This window comes from Galeopterus variegatus, unplaced genomic scaffold (genome assembly GCF_000696425.1).
Source record: "Galeopterus variegatus unplaced genomic scaffold, G_variegatus-3.0.2 Scaffold6513, whole genome shotgun sequence".
NCBI classification, from domain to species: domain Eukaryota; kingdom Metazoa; phylum Chordata; class Mammalia; order Dermoptera; family Cynocephalidae; genus Galeopterus; species Galeopterus variegatus.
Window position 1 is genome coordinate 52,319 of NW_007732624.1, and position 17,954 is coordinate 70,272.

Here is a 17,954-nt window from a genome sequence, read left to right on the forward strand (position 1 = left end):
GTAATCAGGGGAAGCTTATCTGTGAGGTGGCATTTAAATGAGAATTAATGACAAGGAAGAATCAATTATGCAAAAATCAAAGTACTCCAGTCAGAGGGAACGGCTAGTGAAAATGCCAAAGATCAGAGTTCACTTGGAGTGTTGGAGGCACAGAACAAAGACAGGATGAGTATAGCAGAGTAAATTATAAATTGCTTCAGGATAAAGCCACAGAGAAGACTGGAGCTCAGGTTCAGGTAGGACCTAAAGCTATGGCAAGGGGTTGGTGCTTGATTCCAAGCCATCAAAGAGTTCTAAGCTGGGAACACTTGACCTTATTTGCATCTTTGAAAGATAATTCTGGTTGCTGTTTGTGAAAGGGATTTTAAGGGGCAAAGGTAGAAGGAGGCAGGTCAAGCAAGATGCTACTGCAATAATGTAAGCAAGAGATGGTGATGGCTTCACCCAAGGTGGGAGTGGTGGGGATAGAGAGAAGGGGTTGGGTTCATGATAGGACTCCACCTACTGAAGGTAGAAACAATAGAAAGTGCTGATAGTGAAGCCGAGGAAAAGAGAAGAAACAGAAATCCCTCTTGAGCAATTGGGTGGATCAATGTTCACTACAACCGTGTAAATACCAAATAATTACCCTCTGTCCACCATGAAGTAACACCCTAACCAGAAAAGTTTCCCAGGTACAGTGAGCCCCCAGTAAATGTTGGTTGATTGAATGGCTGTATGAATGGGAGAAGGGAGGTTGCTGAAAAGGAAGTCAAGGGGGAACTGAAGAGAAACTTTGCCTACTTTACAATTTTGCTTATAGCAGGACCTGCTGACTGGACTCCACAGAAAGGAAAAACAAAAATCACATACAAAATGATTGTTTGCTGTGTGGAAAGACTCAAACCAAGAAAGGAAAAGGAAAGGCCACAAGGGCAGGGATACACGTGTTTGGACATATCCCCTGCTTGGGAAAGCTGACTCCAGAAAAGGCCAGGATCTGATGAGTGTGCAGGAAACCCTATTGCCCTGTCAGTTCCTAATAACAACCGGTGCATTTATTTACCCTCTCAAAACACAATGTGGAGGAACCAGGAAGGGTGCCCAGGGACCAGGTGAAGGCATGGACATTTATCCATTGGCTCATTCAGCCAGTCAATAGAAAAAACCCAATGGGCAGGAAAGGAAGCATTATAGAAAGCATTGCCTTGGCCTCAAAGTACATCCTACCTAGAGACATAAACATTTCCACCAAAACTGACAGTCTCTGCCCTGGTATCTGATTCTCACAATAATAACCCTCCTAAAATTTCAGTCCCTGAGAAATAGCAGTGAACTTAAATGGTGCCTTTCTATAAAGATTAAAAGTTCAGAATATTTTCTAATCGTGTATAGTGCTGAACAGGTGTATGTTAGGGTAAGCCATATGAAGTTGCTAGTATTAGTCCAGTTTTACCTGTAAGAGTGACTATTTCATGCAGTTCAACCCGACATCTGCCTCTGCAGGCTGATGAAATAGTTTGTGTAAAATACCACCATGGCAATATATCTTCGCTTGAATATATCCCCACTACCCTTTCTGCCTCAAAATTCTAGAATATTTCTGTTTCCTTTGAGAAAGTAATTTTGAGGGACTGAAGCAATTTCAGAATACTGGTGGAGAAAATAACTTTATATTCCTCGAGCACGTACCCAGTATTCAAACTAACCATCAACATGCTCAAGAATTAAAGAAATTTGGAGGAAGAGAAATCCCCTTAGGGTGAGAAGAGTGAAAAGAATATTTTAAAATCTTGTGAACAAGGAGGGACAAAGTGAACATTATGGAGTCCATTATTTTATTAGAGAGTCTGAAGGACTTGCTCAAGGTCAGGGCCAGCAGTTTGGAGCAGAACTGGAGACAGACCCTTTGTACGTATCAAACCAGCTGTCTTTTCTGAAGCAGCACAGCCCCTGTATGGAAAGGTAAGAGGGACTTTGTGGATAAAAATCATTTTGTTGGTAAGCAACAGAAAACTGTTTAACCTAAGTTACAAGAATTTGACTTTCAGATATCAAAATAATAATCCAATAGAATAAGATATGAAAAAGCCTGCCAAGAAACAAGGAGCATTTTGAATGACACATTTAGAGAAGGCGGTGGCAGAGCAGAGCAGCATCAAGAACAGAAATAAGTAAATTCGTAAGTGGCTCAGGGGATTTAAGGAAATAAGTGTATGTTTTAATAAATGCTTTTTGAGGATGGTGGTATTTTACATGAATTGTCTAATCTGCTTCTCCATACAGCTGGGAAACTCTCTTCAGTGAGTTGTTCTTTCAATCATTTATGGTGCATGTTTGCTATGTATCAAGTACTCTTCCAGGTATTTGAGATAAATTGGTTAACTAAACAAAGATCCCTGCCCTTAACGAGCATATGTTCTAATTGGAAATACAGACATCAAACAATAAACATAACAAACAACATAATTGCGTGGTAACTTAGAAAGCGATACATGCCAAGGGAAAAAGAAAAAGATCAGGATATGGGAAAACAGAAGTCATGGGGTTGGAAGGAGGGATGTATGTTGAAGTTTTCAATAGAGCATCTGGACAGGTCTCATTGTGAGGGTGCATTTGAACAAGGGTTTGAAGGAAGTGAAGACGTTGGTCAAGTGGCTGTTTAGGAGAAGGACATTCCAGACATCGGCAAGTCACTAAGGGAGAGGTGTGCCTGGCAGATGTGTTCGTTCCATGTGCTCTGTACAGCTTGTGTTGTAACAGGTCCTAGAGTATGGCTAAGTCCTTTTACATAGAACGGGAAGCCTCCAGTGATCTAATTTGTCCATGTGATGCTATGCTGGGGTCAACAAGATCAGTAGACCATGAAATGGACCATTGGGAATGTGTGACTCAGCACTTTCAGTTCTGATCCAAGCACGCCTGTGGTTGTGAGAATCTCAACTGTGGTCTTTATATTCACTCTTCAGCACTTCTGTGATCACAGCCTTGTCTTAGTGTGGCAACAAATAGACAAACCCAGTTCAGGTCAGTATTTTAATGGCTGAATTAGATGAACCCGTTCACTAGCTTAAGCATCAGGTATCGGAATTGTGGTCTGCCATAGCAGGCAGAGCACATGACTAGATAAGATCACCTGGCATCTATTACTAGTTCAACCACATACTAACTTATTGACCCTAAATAAATCACTCGATTTTTTTACGTCTCAAGTTTTGCATCTACCAAATCAAGATAATACTCCTTGCCCAATCTGTTTCACAAAGCTGTAATAACAGTTGTTTAAGTGAGATAATATGTACAAAAGTACGCCAGAAGCTACAATGCACAAGGCAATACAGCTTATCTACTGCTCTGTCCTCAGAGCCCAGCATAGCGCCTGGCATTTCATAAATGTTTGTTGAATGAATAAATGGGTAAGTAAATTTAAGTGTAATAACAATCAAAAAAAAAAGACATGACCTGTGTCTACACGATAAAAGTAAAGGTGGATACTTGGGACAACTACCTATATAAACCAGGCCAAATAAAATATTACTTAGATTTCACTTGAAGATTTTTTTTACAACAGAGGTTATTTTAAAATATGATATAAAACTATAGTCTATTCTCAGTTTAGCTTGTTAAATCCTTTAATCTAGAAGAACGCAAGATATCCTTACCCAAAGCAGGGCAAAGAAAAAAAGAATTCAATATTTCTCTACAGATTAGCACAATACAGAGACTTTTTTAAAAAGAGAAAGAAATAGAATGAGGATTCCTTTTTAATAATTTCTGGGTTTGGAATATAAATAGCTCTTGAGTTGTTTCAATGTTACAATAAGATGTGAAGGAGAGAAGAAATGTATTTTGTACCCTGGCCAGGATATTGCAGGTGCTAAGAATTCTGCCCAATGAATAGACAAAAAGAACGTCAGCTGAATCTAACACCAAGCGATCCACAGAAAATGCCTACTCAGTGAGAAATCCACAAGCTAGTGGAGAAAAATCCACCTCTCTTACTGGGAGACTGTCTTTAATACTACCTGAAATTGTGAACTGAGGTTTCGAAAGTCTGTTCTGTTAGTTCTGTTTGCTCCCCCTCACCCAGAATTTAAGTTTTATCAAGGACCACATCAGACGTGGAGGGGTACAGATGAGGGTGGGAGGGATTTCCAAGTAGTTCCCACTGATTTTCCTCGTGAAAGTTTTCAGGGACTTACTGTTATTATTCCTTTTCTAAAATGGTCACTTCCCAAAGCACTACTTTCATTTGGAAAAGTTCTAGGAGGTGTTGGATCTGTCTAAGCTATGTAAGGCAACTTTTTCAGTTTTCTAGATAGACATTCAAGAAAGATCAATACCTAGCTGCTGTTCTGAGATGTTTTCTTTCTTCAGTCTAGCAAAAGCTGCCGAGAGAACAAAAAAATTAATTTGAACCAGAAAATTAACCTTAGATTCCCAATTTCTGGCTTTTTTTTCCCCCTGCACATCAAAAGGTACAATTGATCTCCATGTGGACAGTTAGGATTGCTCTGCTTCGTGAGCATAGACTCTAACCCCGTTGGCCATCTCACTCGGTCCAAGTGGACCTTGTTCAAGGTTCCTGGAGGACCAAAGCAAGACAAGTTGCTGCTCAACATCAGTCTCTGGATCCACATTGCCTGGGTTCACATTCCTGCCTACCACTTACTAGTTTTGTGACTTCCAACAAGTTACTGTTCCTTCTCTCTGCCTCAGACTTCACATCCGCAAGATGGAATAATAGTAATACTTATGCACTAGGCTTATGATGAAGGTTCAATAGATTAAATTCAATTTTTTTAATTTAATTATTTAAATTTATTAAATCTGTATGAAGTTTCAAAGAAACTTATTTAAAAGGCTAAATAAGTTAAATGAATTAAAGATTAAGAGTGCCTGGCACATGATAAAAGCTATGTGCAAGTTTGCAGTGATGATGATGATGGTGATGGTAAAGGTGATGACTCCCTTCTTGAATGCTACTCAAAGCACGTCTGAAACATTTTATTATCCAAAGTGGCCAAGGATTAAACACTCAGTAATAAGGATGACGTAGTGAAAGGAATAGTTAAACATTAACAACCCAGAATCCTACAGACAGAGGGACTGCTCAACATTGTTACCCAGAAAGTGTCCTAGTCACCTCCACTTTTTTTCCTTTCCCAATATGGGAAAAGTCTCTTCAGATTTCAATCAGGGAATTACTCCTCTCACCCAAGAAACTATAACATCTTGTGTTGACACTGCTGAGGACAGATCGCAGGGCAAGGAAGGCGAGTGCTGACCAAGGAAGACACCAGAGAGAAACTGCAAGAGAGCGACAGCAGCCCTGCAAGAGGAATGCCGGACCCAGGTCTTAAGTGACTGTCCATAGCACAGTAGGGGATATCGGAAGGAGCAAACTGCCTGCAAAATATCGTTGATTCAAATCCCACCTCTCAAAACCACTTGGAATAATTAGATACAGAGTTTACAACAATCTGCAAAAAGGAACATGGACCACAGTAAAGAAAGTGACATTCTGCCTAGTAAGGAACACACAGAGCAGCAGAACTAGGACAACCCAGGACAGAGGAAATCCAGACCCACTTCAGAGTTACAATGGGCTGAATGAAGACAGAGCTTTCTGTAGCTGTTGTCCATTGCATTTGCATATTTTAACTGTATAATAGTGGTCAAGAGTGATTGAGCACCTGCTATGTGCTTGGCACATTCTGGGCACTTTACATGTCAATTACAGGCACGTATCGGGGAGGGGTGGTAGCAATTTGAACTAACTTGAAGATTCTGTTAGTAGTAATCAAAAGAGCCTAAAAGAAACAAAGTTAATTAACACAACTATTCAGACAATTTCTGAACCATGCCATGTGAGTTATAGGATTTTTTTCGATGCAACAAGGTCCTAGATTGTGGAGTCTCTGCAGCCACTAACAGACTAATTTCTACTTGCTGGCAATTAAAAAATAAAATAGTCCACCTGCTAAAGTCTAAGGCAGTATTTCCCTAGGAGAGACCAATAGAACACTAGATCTGGAGGTTGCCAATGTGAATTTGCAAAGGGAGAAAACATCCCTCAGTCTCAAAAGTTTGGGAAATACTGCCTTAAGCAAAGTTGGATTGTTTTTCTTTCAATGTGTTATGTTGTTTTACCACAGGACTTCTCAGAACCTTTAACTGGCTAATGAGCATGGTCAATCTATAAGAAAGGGACACTGAAGGCAGAATTTCCCAAATTATCTGTCAAGAACTCTTCTCCAGTGCCCCCATAGCACCTCCCAGAACTGTATATGGTTTGGTGAAACACTGTTTTAGGAAACGCTAGTATGGGCTCGTTTTATCATTTCACCTGGAATCTAGTCCATTCCAAGCCCCAGATATTTACCTACATTCTTTAGAAAGAAAGGAATCAGGAGGAAGCTTCCAATTTACTTCCCTGGTACATTAGTTAAGGTAACCCAGCTGCTGTAAAAGATAAACTAAAATTGCATTGGCTTTACACAATAACAATTCATTCCTCCTCAAGCAACAGTGCAATGCAAATGAAATCACCCAGGAAGCTCTGAAACATACTCCTGTGCCCCACTCCAAGGATTTCTGATTTGATAGTTCTGGAGTTGGGCCAGGCATTAGAAATTTTTTTTAAGCTTCCCCAGGATTCTAATGCACAGCCAGGGTTGAGACCCACTGAACCAAGGGATTATTAGATCTTCCTCATCTCTCATCTTCCCATCTAGACCTCTGGGTTAGCCTGTGAGGGGCCTTTCTGGGTTGGAAAAGTTTCTTAGCTTACTGGCCAATATAACGTTTCAAAAGTTCAAAGAGAGAAAGTGACTTTGCAGGGAACGAAGGATCATTTAACCCAAACTAGTATAACTGCGTAAGTCTCCCAGTTAATTCAGTTTCATGAGATGTGTCCTCATGTGCCTGTTTTGTTGATAAGCCCAGACTTTATTTATCCTGCCTGGTGCTGGGTCTCACACTTTTCCATCACAGTTTCCAATACTACTGAAATACTACCTGCTATTTACTTATTCATTAAATATTTATTGTTTTCAGCAGTAAAGGGTAGTGGTTAACAGTACTGGCTCTGGATCCACACAATTTGAATATTAGACTCACTAGTATCCAAATCATCACTAGCTGTGACCTTGGATAAGTTGCTTAACCTCTATGCCTCAGTTTCCTCTTCTGTAAAATGGGAAAACATAATCCTAACTATCTCACCAACTGTCATGAGGATTAAACCAGTAAACCCAATGGAGAAATCTACGATAGTGATCAGCACATAGTAAGTTTTCAAAAAGTGTTGGCTATTATTCCTAATTGTTTTTATTGTTTTCAAATGCGGGTCTCTGCTCAGGCTTTGAGGGGTACAGAAAAGATGAAGGCTATGCCCCTGCCCTTAAGCAATTCACAACTGGGCATGGGAGACAGACAAACAGACAGATGAACTCTGATACGGTGGCTGGCTTATCATACTGGGCTTTCATGGCATTGTCTGTAAAATTCTGGGAGAGTCTCCAGGATGATGTCAAGGGGCAGGACAGGAAGGCTTCCCAGAAGAGGTGGCATTAGATCTGAGCCTTGAAGGGGAGAAGGCTTCTTAAACCTTCAGGCTTAGTCACTTGCTACTGGAGTGACATGGAAAAGAACAAATGACGAGTCAAAAACCCACCTGCTGGAATTTACAAGGAGACGTTTCTTCACAGTAGAGTTTGCCAACCACACCGGGTGAAGCCACCAACCAGGGCTTCTGTAACATGCCCTCTGTGCCTGTGACTGTGCCTGCTTATGTCCACTCCCACAGACACTGCCCGGCAGCGAGCTTGGACCTTGCGTTTGGACAGCAGGGCCTGCGGTGCTGCATGGCGTGGTTGTGGAAAGGTCGGCAGGACCAGCGGCGGGGTGGGCAGGGCAGAGGGAGGCAGGAACTGTTCTCGGGAGTTTCACAAGGCACAAAAATTCTGGGTCAGGTCTCTGCCTCAGCCCTTTCAGGATATCCTGTCATTCAGCCGGGACACATATACAGTTTAGAGTGGCCAGTGTCATCAAGACCCCTGCATTTGCCATGTTTCCTGCCTAGAGGCAGATCTCTCATGTCTTCTGGTTCGATCCAGGAAAAGGAAAGGAAAAGATTTAAAAGTAAACACTGAAATGAGAAAGAACTCACCGAGAAATCATCAGAATAAGTTAAAATAGTTCGATCGGCCTGACAGTTGCCTGGCACAAAAAAAGCAGCAAACATTTCCTCATCATGCTACAATATTTCATCCTTTTTTTTCTCGGATTGGTGGTACAGAGTTTCTGCTCGCCGGCCGAAACCACAGGGCAGGTAAGATGAGACTTTCATATTGATTTCATAATGACTTTCATGCTGAGTTTCAGGATGTGTTCAAAAGCTTCCTGTTTTCCTCTATTGTCATGGGTAAAGAACACTATCTGGACCTCATAAAATAAAAAGAAAGCTCGTGGAGACTAAGGTCCTAAGGTGATGCACCATCTCTCTGAAAGTGTGCTAGCCCAGTTCTTTCTATTCCTGTACCAAAACACCACTGCTGGGATCTCTGATTTTAGTGCCAACATTCCTGTTCCCACTGCATATTTTGTTATCCTGCTTTTTGTTTGTTTTAATAGTCTCATCACTGTGAGTACCTACTATCCCATCTTTCTGACTGTAGAAAATGACTATAGCTGTGGAGAGATGTTCTGGGGAATTCCAGCGTGGATGATATCTGGCTGAGGAACGTTAAGTGTCAGAAATACTAACAAAATTCATCAGGTGTTCACCCCTTCTGCCTTGCACAGGGCTGTAGTGAAAGTACAGGGTGGTCTGCTGGGGAGCCCATGTGAAGTGTACCAGCACACCGGGCCCTCGAGCAAGCTCACACAAGCTGTCACCACAGAGTGAGGCTAGTATCAGTGAGAGCACATCTGAGGTGATTTACTTAAAATGCATTTCACGGTATATGATTTCTGATCTATTAAGAATAAATCTTAAACATGATTCTGCATCTGCAGGCAATTTTTATCAACACCAATTTTACTCCAGTTGGCTGAAGTCTGATCATGCTTTTTATCAAAACGTGGGAGGATGACAAAAGGGTTAGCTCTTCCAGTTCTGAAGTTAGAAAGGGGTGAATCTGATCTGTGGCTTTTCATCTGTAGGTTTAACAAGTATATCTGAGGATCAGTCACAGTGCTCCACAGCTCACGAACTGATCGACCCTGAGAAAGTTACTTAATTTCTCTAACCATCAGTTTCTCCACTGACAGTGCCCCACAAATGGTAGTAATTATCATCATCATCACCATCACCATCATCATCGCCGAGTGCTTAGGTTAGTGTAGAAATCAGGCCTTGATGGGTGTTGAAAGCTGAGTCTACTTTTCAGAGGGGACAAGTTTGTAAATACTTATGTATGAGAGGTAGAATGAGCCGTTCCATCTGAAAAGAGCAATTTAAAGGTCAAGGGGTTTCTTAAAATGAAGGCATTTAATCTGATCTACTAAGAAAGAAAAGAGAAAGTCATGTTACCCTATATTCTTAATAAATGGGTAACCCTAATGTAAAGAAAAGCCTGCTCTAAAAAAATGTAGAGGTGTCATGACACTTAAAGGGGATTAATTCAAACTGTATCTAAGTGTAGCTTTTATTATTATTCCATAAAGAACATTCCAGTGCTCTTTTGGATCATAATGACCACCAAACGAAAGCTGCCTGATTTCATTTTTCTATACGCCACTTGAGTATAAGGAAGAGAAAGTGATAATCAAGGAATCAGAAGTAACTTACAGGGTGACCTTGGACATGTCACTGTGCTGTCCCTCACCTCAGTTGTCTCCCCCCAAAAATGAAGATGATGATACCTGCCCTACTTATCTTTAGAGCAGTGAGATCAAATAAGATAATGCCTTTGGAAGTATGTGAAACCATAAATTGTTCTGTGAGTGTAAAGGTTCTTCTTATGCAGACTTTACATATTGAATGATCTTAGAAGGACTGATGACATTTCTACTACACCTAACCTACTGCCGGGTCTGCAGATTGAGCTGGGAGACAACAAAGAAGTATGAAATGTGGTTTTCTCCCTCAAGGGGATTTTAAATGGAGAGCAAAGACTAACAAAATGTGCTCCATTGGGCCAGCCATAAGAAGAATAGAAGTAGAGAAAAGGAAGAGATGGTGTTAAACAGGGCCTTGAAGGATATAGTTGGGGTGGCCAACAGGAGGGGAGAGAACATTGCTGCCAGGAGAGGCAACAGGCAAAGCACAGGGGTGGGATAGAGCAGAGTTACAGGAACCAGCAGTTACTGCCTGTAATAATCCAGAGACTGGGCCAGGAAATTTGCACCTGTCATTTAAAGGTCTCAATAATCTCAAAAGTGATTATGAATATCTTCCCTTTACACGTGATGGCAAAGGGCAGGAAATTCATTCAAAATTGTACACTTATAAAACATAGAACTTGACTCCAAACTTAGGCATTTTGACCCCAAGTTCAGTCTCTCTTCATTGTACAAAGCTGCCTCATCTTAAGCTTGATGCAAAGATTCAGGAAACTTGAGAAAGGGAAGGCGATCTACCTGGGAGGGTCAGCCCCAGTGCTGTAAACAATGGGGGATCCCAAAGACAGGACCAAAGTGGGTCTGGATTATTCTTTTCAGCAGTTGATTCTCTGCCACCTTATGTTGCTAAATAACTGATTCTAGTGTGTCTAGTTTTCCCAATTTATTCATTTATTCAACAAGGATTCACTGACCACTACTATGCATCAGACACTGTTCTAGGAGCTTTGGGTACAGCTCTGGACAAATCAGAAAAAGATACTCACTCCCATGGAGCCTACTTTCTAGGTAGATTGTAACCTAAAGATTGCAAATATCTTTGGAACGGGAACTGTATCTTCCACAGCATTTAGCATGATGCTGTCCCCAGGGCAGATATTCCTGTAGAATCAATGATGAAAAAATATACTTGAGACCTGTTGATCTATGACCAATTGATCTTAAATAATCAGCTTTAACAATTTCCCCCTATGAAACACGTATTCTGCAATACTTATATTTCAGGTCCCCTCTTGGATAAGTGTGTGTAATGACATTACCTTACCCTGCTGAACTTCAGACTCTAGATCAGAGATGGCCAATATATAGTAAAAGCAGTGTCCCTTCCCTCTCCCACAGCCATTGCAGACATGGTTTGTCGATCCCAACACCACTCCCAGATAAGGTTAAAAGCAGTAAGCCAGTCATTGCCAATAAACCTCATTGCCATCCCTGGAATTCCATTGAGTTGAAGCCAATAGAGAAGACTGGCCAAGCCAGACATTTTGCAAGGCTTTGATAATGGGAATTGATGTTCTTTTTTATGTTTACACAGGCAAAAAGATGTGATAAGAAGTCTCTCCTAACAATTAGGACTGAGTGCCGATCCTGCTCACTCAACCTTGGAGTCAAGTGCCCAGATGGTTACACCAAGATTACCAATGGCTCTGTAGGGGTTCGAGATTGCAGGTACTTGCTATGAGAAAATAAGTGTGCCTAAGTCTTGAAACTTAAGGAATTGTGAATACAAATTGAAACTCCCTGTCTCAAAAATTATAAAGCATCTCCATGATTTTTCTCTTACTCTAAAACCAAGTTCAGTCTCTCTTCATTGTACAAACCTGCCTCATCATTGAGGCCAAACTTAGGCAATTCACAATTTATAAACTTGAGTCTAAAGCATGTATTATTATTGATTCACATTTCAATACAAAACTGACTATATTTTATTGCACATAACATTCTCCCTTCACCTTGCCCTTCTTTATTTTGAAAATCTGGGTTATGTTTTATTTGGAAAAGGTTCTAGTCTGAATGTGTTAAAAGCCTTGGGTGGGTCTGGTAGTCATCTCATAACTAGCTATGGGCCCTGATACTAATTAGAACCCAAAGAGGGGAAACAAATTGTATTAGTACATTTCTGTTGCTTATAACAAAATACTTGGAACTAGGTGATTTATAAGAAAATTAAATTTATTGCTTACAGTTTCAGAGGCTGGGAAGTCCAAAGTCCACAACTGGTGAGGGCTCTGCCCTGGTGGTGACTACAGTGATTCAGGGTATCACATTTTGAAATGGCAAAGCAGAGAGACTAACCTCTCATGATCTCTTCTTTTAAAGCCCTCAGAATCACACACACAACCACCATTATTAATCCATTCACTACAGTATGTTCCTACAATCTAATCACTTCGTCAAGGCCTCACCTTTCAATTACCATAATAGGATTTCCCAAACTCAACAGTTACAGTGGGGATTTAAGCTTCGGTGAGGTTGGGGGGCATTCGTTCTACAGCATGGTTGCATTTTATGTGAACATCACATTCTTGAAGGCCTCTTATGATTCAAAACTCTCATAATTCAAGCTTAATCCTGGGGAAGGATGACAAGTGGCTCTGCTCTAATGGGCACAGCTATAAGCTTCAATTGCAAACCAAATTTTTTATTTACTCAGTCTACTAGTGTAGAAATTAGTACTCAATCAGTATTATTTTTCACTTTGTATGAAAGGAAACCTTAACATCATTTATTTCATCCTACTTCACTTCTGATATCACCCCTAGATATTTCTCCCTGACTTTCATTGTTCCCTGATTTTTTTTCTTACATTACTTACAATTGAAAATAATTCATGATTAAATTTTGTTCTACCTAGAAAGCCAAATGTGTTTAATCTATATTTTTTCAACTATAGGTAAGTATAAAGACCCAAATAAAAATTTAGGACAATCCCACCACCTACAGTTAACTGTATTGCTCTGATCATGGGTTAACATCCTCTCTTCTTCCTCCAAGGTACACTTTTGAGGTGAGAACTTACTCTCTGTCACTCCCTGGATGCCGCCATATTTGTAGGAAAGACTATCTTCAACCTCAGTGTTGTCCAGGTCACTGGGGCCCAGACTGCATGGGTAAGTGACACAACATTTGGACTTTAATACCTGCATCTTGATGTCCCATCTCACAAAAAATTGAAATAAAGGAAGCCAAACAAAAGGAGAATGTAAGCATCTTTTTCTAGAAATTTTTATTTTAGTTTGTGTGTAGACAATCTTTCTCACCCTGTCAGCTGTTATAAAGAAATCTGCTTTGCTGCACTTAGAGATTTCTCTGTAAGAGAATTTCTTTATAAGCCAGGAAAAGGGACAATTGAAAGGATATCGATTTTTGTAAATAAAAAAGACAACTGGCCAAAGAGAAGAAGTGAACATGCTGGCTATTATGACCCCAAATACAAAATTCTTTAAGAATAAATTTTATTACGATATTTCGAAGACTGTGGTTATTGTTTGGCAGCCAAAATAATCGTTAAATATTCTGAAAATTTAAGTCTTAGGATGGAATATCAAACTCTATAATGTTGGGCTTAAGACACCTCAGTGTAAAACAACCGTATAAAGTTAACTGTGAAAAGTTACATGGAAATACATATATACATAAAAATTAATTCTAACCAGGTTCCACTGTAAGAAAAACTACTAGCAAAGGTCTAAATCAACAGTACAATTAGACTTCTGTGACCAAGCATAGCATCTGTCAGCCGTTGGCACTCAAATGGTGACTGAGTCCTTGCTACCATGTACAAATTGTGCGAAATCGCTTTTGGGGTGGGATGAGTCAAGAATTATGCATTTTAGGGCCGGCCCGGTGGCGCACTGCTTGGGAGCGCGGTGGCGCTCCTGCCAAGGGTTCGGATCCCACATACAGACCGGCGGCTCACTGGCTGAGCGAGGTGCAGGCACAACACCGAGGGTTGCGATCCCATTGCCAGTCCCAGTCCGGTGCGGGCGCAACACTGAGGGTTGCGATCCGTTACCGGTCACGAAAAAAGACAAAAAGGAAAAAAAAAGAAGAATTATGCATTTTAATTCATGAATTTAGCATTTGTTCCTGATCTTCTAAGATATAATGAAAACATCTCCTTAGGATCCATGTAAGGGGAAAGATTAGTTCTCTTCTGCTTTGTTTTTTTCTGAGTAAAGTTATTAAGCAAGTTGTACACAGCTTGTAAAGTTTATAAAGGTAAAGAAAGAAAATATCAACTTGTATTCTGTCACACATAAGAAACCCTAAATACTTTTGTGTATTTCAATCTTAGTCTTCTTTTTCTATATAGCTTCTAAATAGTTGGACCCATGTTGTATGTATAATGTTGCCTTCAGTTGTTGTTTAACTAATGATTAAATGAAAAAGAGCTTTCGTTTACTCAACGTTGCTGACATTAGGTAGGAGAGAGGTGCTCAGCCTGCATTATCTGATATAATTCTTAAAACAAATCTTTGCATTAGACATTTTCATCCCCATTTTACCTATGAGGAATCAGATTTGAAAATTATCTCTTGCCAGTTTCCTGGCAAGGATATAGCTTGGTAAATAATAAAGCAAGTTCAAGTTCACGGCTGCTTGACACCAAAGCCTACTGTTTTTCTGCTTTATCCCATAGCCTGGAGCAGAGCTTGTCAGAAAGGAGATCCCCAGAATGTGTTTCTAATGCCTCTTTAGATTGATAGGTTCTTTCAGCCTTCTCAGTCAACGTCTGGATTATTCTCCTTGGCCTGGAAAGGTCAAGGTTTGGCATTTAAGATATCCTGGACCTTTTCTCTGTTAACTGCTCTACATTCAGCTTCACCCTAGTATGCTGGCACTGCATATTTCTAAGAGTTTAGCACAGCAGAAACACATAGGCGCAGTGTCTTTTAAAGTGATTAACCCAGACTTCCAGATTTCAAAGATTTTCTTTAGTGCCAAATGTGGTCATGATCACATCCAGATCTTGCAGACATTCTGATACAATAGAAAGAACTTTTCGATTTGCTTATGTCTTTCTAACCCATGAAAACTAATCAGATGCTAAGTTATTAATCAAACACACCATAGACAAGAAAAGGCTTTGTCCAAGATGCAGTGCAAAAGTCAGCATGTTCCAACATAATGATTGCAGACCACAGCCAGGAGGGCAGAACACTGGACCTGCAGCCTAACGATCTAGGTTTGAACTTAGTTCCATCACTTATTGGTCTGGACAAATGAATTCCTGCTTAGGCCTCAGTATCCTCATCTGTCAAATGAGAGTAAAAAGTCCTTTTCACAAAACTTTACAAAACTGTGGTAGAGATTTTAAAACATTAATCTAGGTGAAAGGACTTGGCAAAGTGTATGACACAAAGAAGTCACTTTATACATGTTTAATGAATCACTGAATGAGTAAGTCACAGTCAAAATAGACCTCTGATAATGAGACTCTCCCTGAGCTCTTTTTAAACAGTAGGTAACTCATAAAACACGAGCAGGCAAAGAGGATTCAAAAATATGTGACAGCTGAGGCCTGGACATTATTTCTGCTGTCCTTTCGTTGTGGCAAAAGGGTACTTCCCATTATCTTCATCTTCCAAACATACTAAATGTCTCAAAAGGCTTCCTTCCTCTGGCTCAGGAAAAAGATAAATCCTCTACTTGGCTGTGTATTTCACGAATCCCATTTTGTGGTGGTAGCAAGCAAGACCTTGACTGTCGCTTTACATTTCCGCAAGGATAAGGCCCTTTCAGAGCTGCTGACATGTGTCCATCCTTCTTTTTGAGGAAGCACATTCCCATGCTCTAGCATGGCCCTGTTTCCAAAGTAAATGGGACATCCACTTCCTTTTTAATGCATCAACAAACACATTCATACTCAACACCTCTGAGTTATTTCAAAGATTATTTCAATAGTATCTTACCCAAATTAGGAAATAACTGTGATCAATACTGAAAACTTGGAAAACACAAAAAAGCACAATAAAAAAATTACCCATCATTTTCTAGAATTAAGAATAAGGCATGAATTCTAACTTGGGTAAAAAATATCATTCTGATTTAAGGAAAGTGTTTCTATCCAGATTTAACCTGCTTCTCCCTAATTAAGATTTGTAGTGCTTTATCAAATGTGCATGGGGCAGTCTTGTCTCATTAGCACAAAAACACAGTTTTAACTTTGAAACTTAATCATGTCTGAACAGCCAATATCCTATTTGAGATGAATTAGATTTTTTTATTTAAACATCCCAGTTCTTTTTGTTCTACCATGAGCAATTACTGGATTTGTGCAATGACTCAGAGTAATGAAAAAGAAATGTGTGCAGAGAGGCTACACACAAACTCAACTGTGGCCAAAGCAATCCGATTTATTTCAAAGAGAAGTGGTCTTGATTTTTCTTTTTTAGGTCAGTGTCATTAAATTATTATCCACATTAATTTTTAATATCATGCTGTTTGTGTTTTCAGACCTTTGTCTCTCCCACTGCATATTCCTTGCCATTTACTGCACAGTTTGCAAATAATGGACTATATGGATTTGAAACCATTCTTTCAGGCATGTCCTTTTTTGCTCTGAGTGACAAATAATGCTGAGTTGACATGAAGGACATATTTCACTTCAGTTTCCCAGGCAGACAATTCTAACCAGAGCTATAAATGGAATACCAGGATATGTTTTCTGCCTAGCACTCTGCACTAAGCTTTTAAACAAAGGTGGTGACATGGAATAGGCACCTCTAGAGTTTCTTAGGAGATAAAGTTACAGGGAAGTCCCTGGCCTCTGGCTGGGCAGGAAGTTTATTATCTTCTTTTAAAGAAACAGACCTCTGATGATCTGCTGACAGCTTATAATGGCTCAACCTCCTGCACGAGGAAAGTCACAAAGCAAGAGACCACCAGAGTAGTATGACCAAAGGGAAATGTGATAATGACCTAAAATAGTCTTATCAGCTACTTGAGCTTCACAATGCATCAGAAATGTGCCCTTGTGGTGAGTTCTTTAATATCTCTTCCAAGCATGGTTGCTGAGAATGTCAGTTTCCCCATCTTCTTTCTTAATGGGGCATGAAGTGATGGAAAACGATTTGAGAAGCAGAGAAGAAATGTATACTTTTGCCTTAAATTTTCTATTTAAAAATCAAACAAGTGGTTTTTACAAATTATCAAACTCCCACTCTCTTGCTACCTTTTTTCCAAAGTTCCTTCCAAGGTTGGCTACCTCATAAAAATCAAGCATTTATTGAGCACCTACTAAATGCTGCACCTAATCACATATATGATAGGTTCTTACCCCCCAAAAGCTCACAGATTACTGAGGGAGATGGACACAAAAGTGGACAAGGAAAATCAATTGTACCTGTGAGCCCAGATGAGGATACTGGGACTTTGAGGAGTTTTGCAGCTTGTCCAGTGAGAACCAACTAAGAAGTGCAGAGTCAGACTAGGAAACAGGCCTGTCTCTCTCATTGTAGAGCCCCAGCTCTCACCCATTACTCTCTCCTGCTTCCCAGAATACCTGGCTGTGTTGCAGGGTCAGCTCCTGCTCTTACCTATCCCTCTGCTGGGAAACTTGCCTCACCATTAGCTGTGTGCCTGTCCTGCCTGGAGTTGCGTTGCTTTCTAGTTCCAGCCTAAAAGGGAGAGGCAGTGTGGTTTTACAGTGAGATGGCAAACTCTAACGTCAGATTGCCCCAGTACCATTCACAGCTTTACCTCTTTCTAGTTCTGAGTCTTACACACCCTTTAGGGTTGGTTGCCAGATTTAGCAAATACCAAAAGAAGGAACACAGTTAAATTTGAATTTCAGATAAACAATGAATACACATATGATATTTGGGACATATTTATGCTAAAAAAATTATTCATTGTTTATCTGAAATTCAAATATAACCTAACATCCTATGTTTTATCTGGTAACCCTATCCTTTGGCACCAGTTTTCTCATCTATAAAATGGCAATGATAATGCTAATACTCCTGCCTTCCCAAGATTGTACCGAGGATTAAGTGAGGTGGAGCATATCATGTGCTTAGGATGTGCCTGGCAGACGGTAAGCACTCAGAATATGCTAATTATCATTTCTGTCTTGTGCGGTTCTCAGGTCACCAGCTGGCCACTTTATTTCAGGCATTATT

The 17,954-nt window shown here is 40.2% G+C and overlaps 1 protein-coding gene across 1 annotated transcript in view; it reads left to right on the forward strand.

Moving 5' to 3' along the window:
* The window catches only part of LOC103606350 (stabilin-2-like), a gene marked incomplete at its 3' end in the record, with an annotated part of 124,450 nt that overhangs the window by 50,942 nt on the left and 55,554 nt on the right, over nt 1–17,954 (forward strand). The window contains exons 2-3 of the mRNA XM_008590964.1: nt 11,363–11,496; nt 12,823–12,938. Of these exons, the coding sequence (XP_008589186.1) occupies nt 11,363–11,496; nt 12,823–12,938 (250 nt within the window). The remainder of the gene's footprint in view (nt 1–11,362; nt 11,497–12,822; nt 12,939–17,954) is intronic.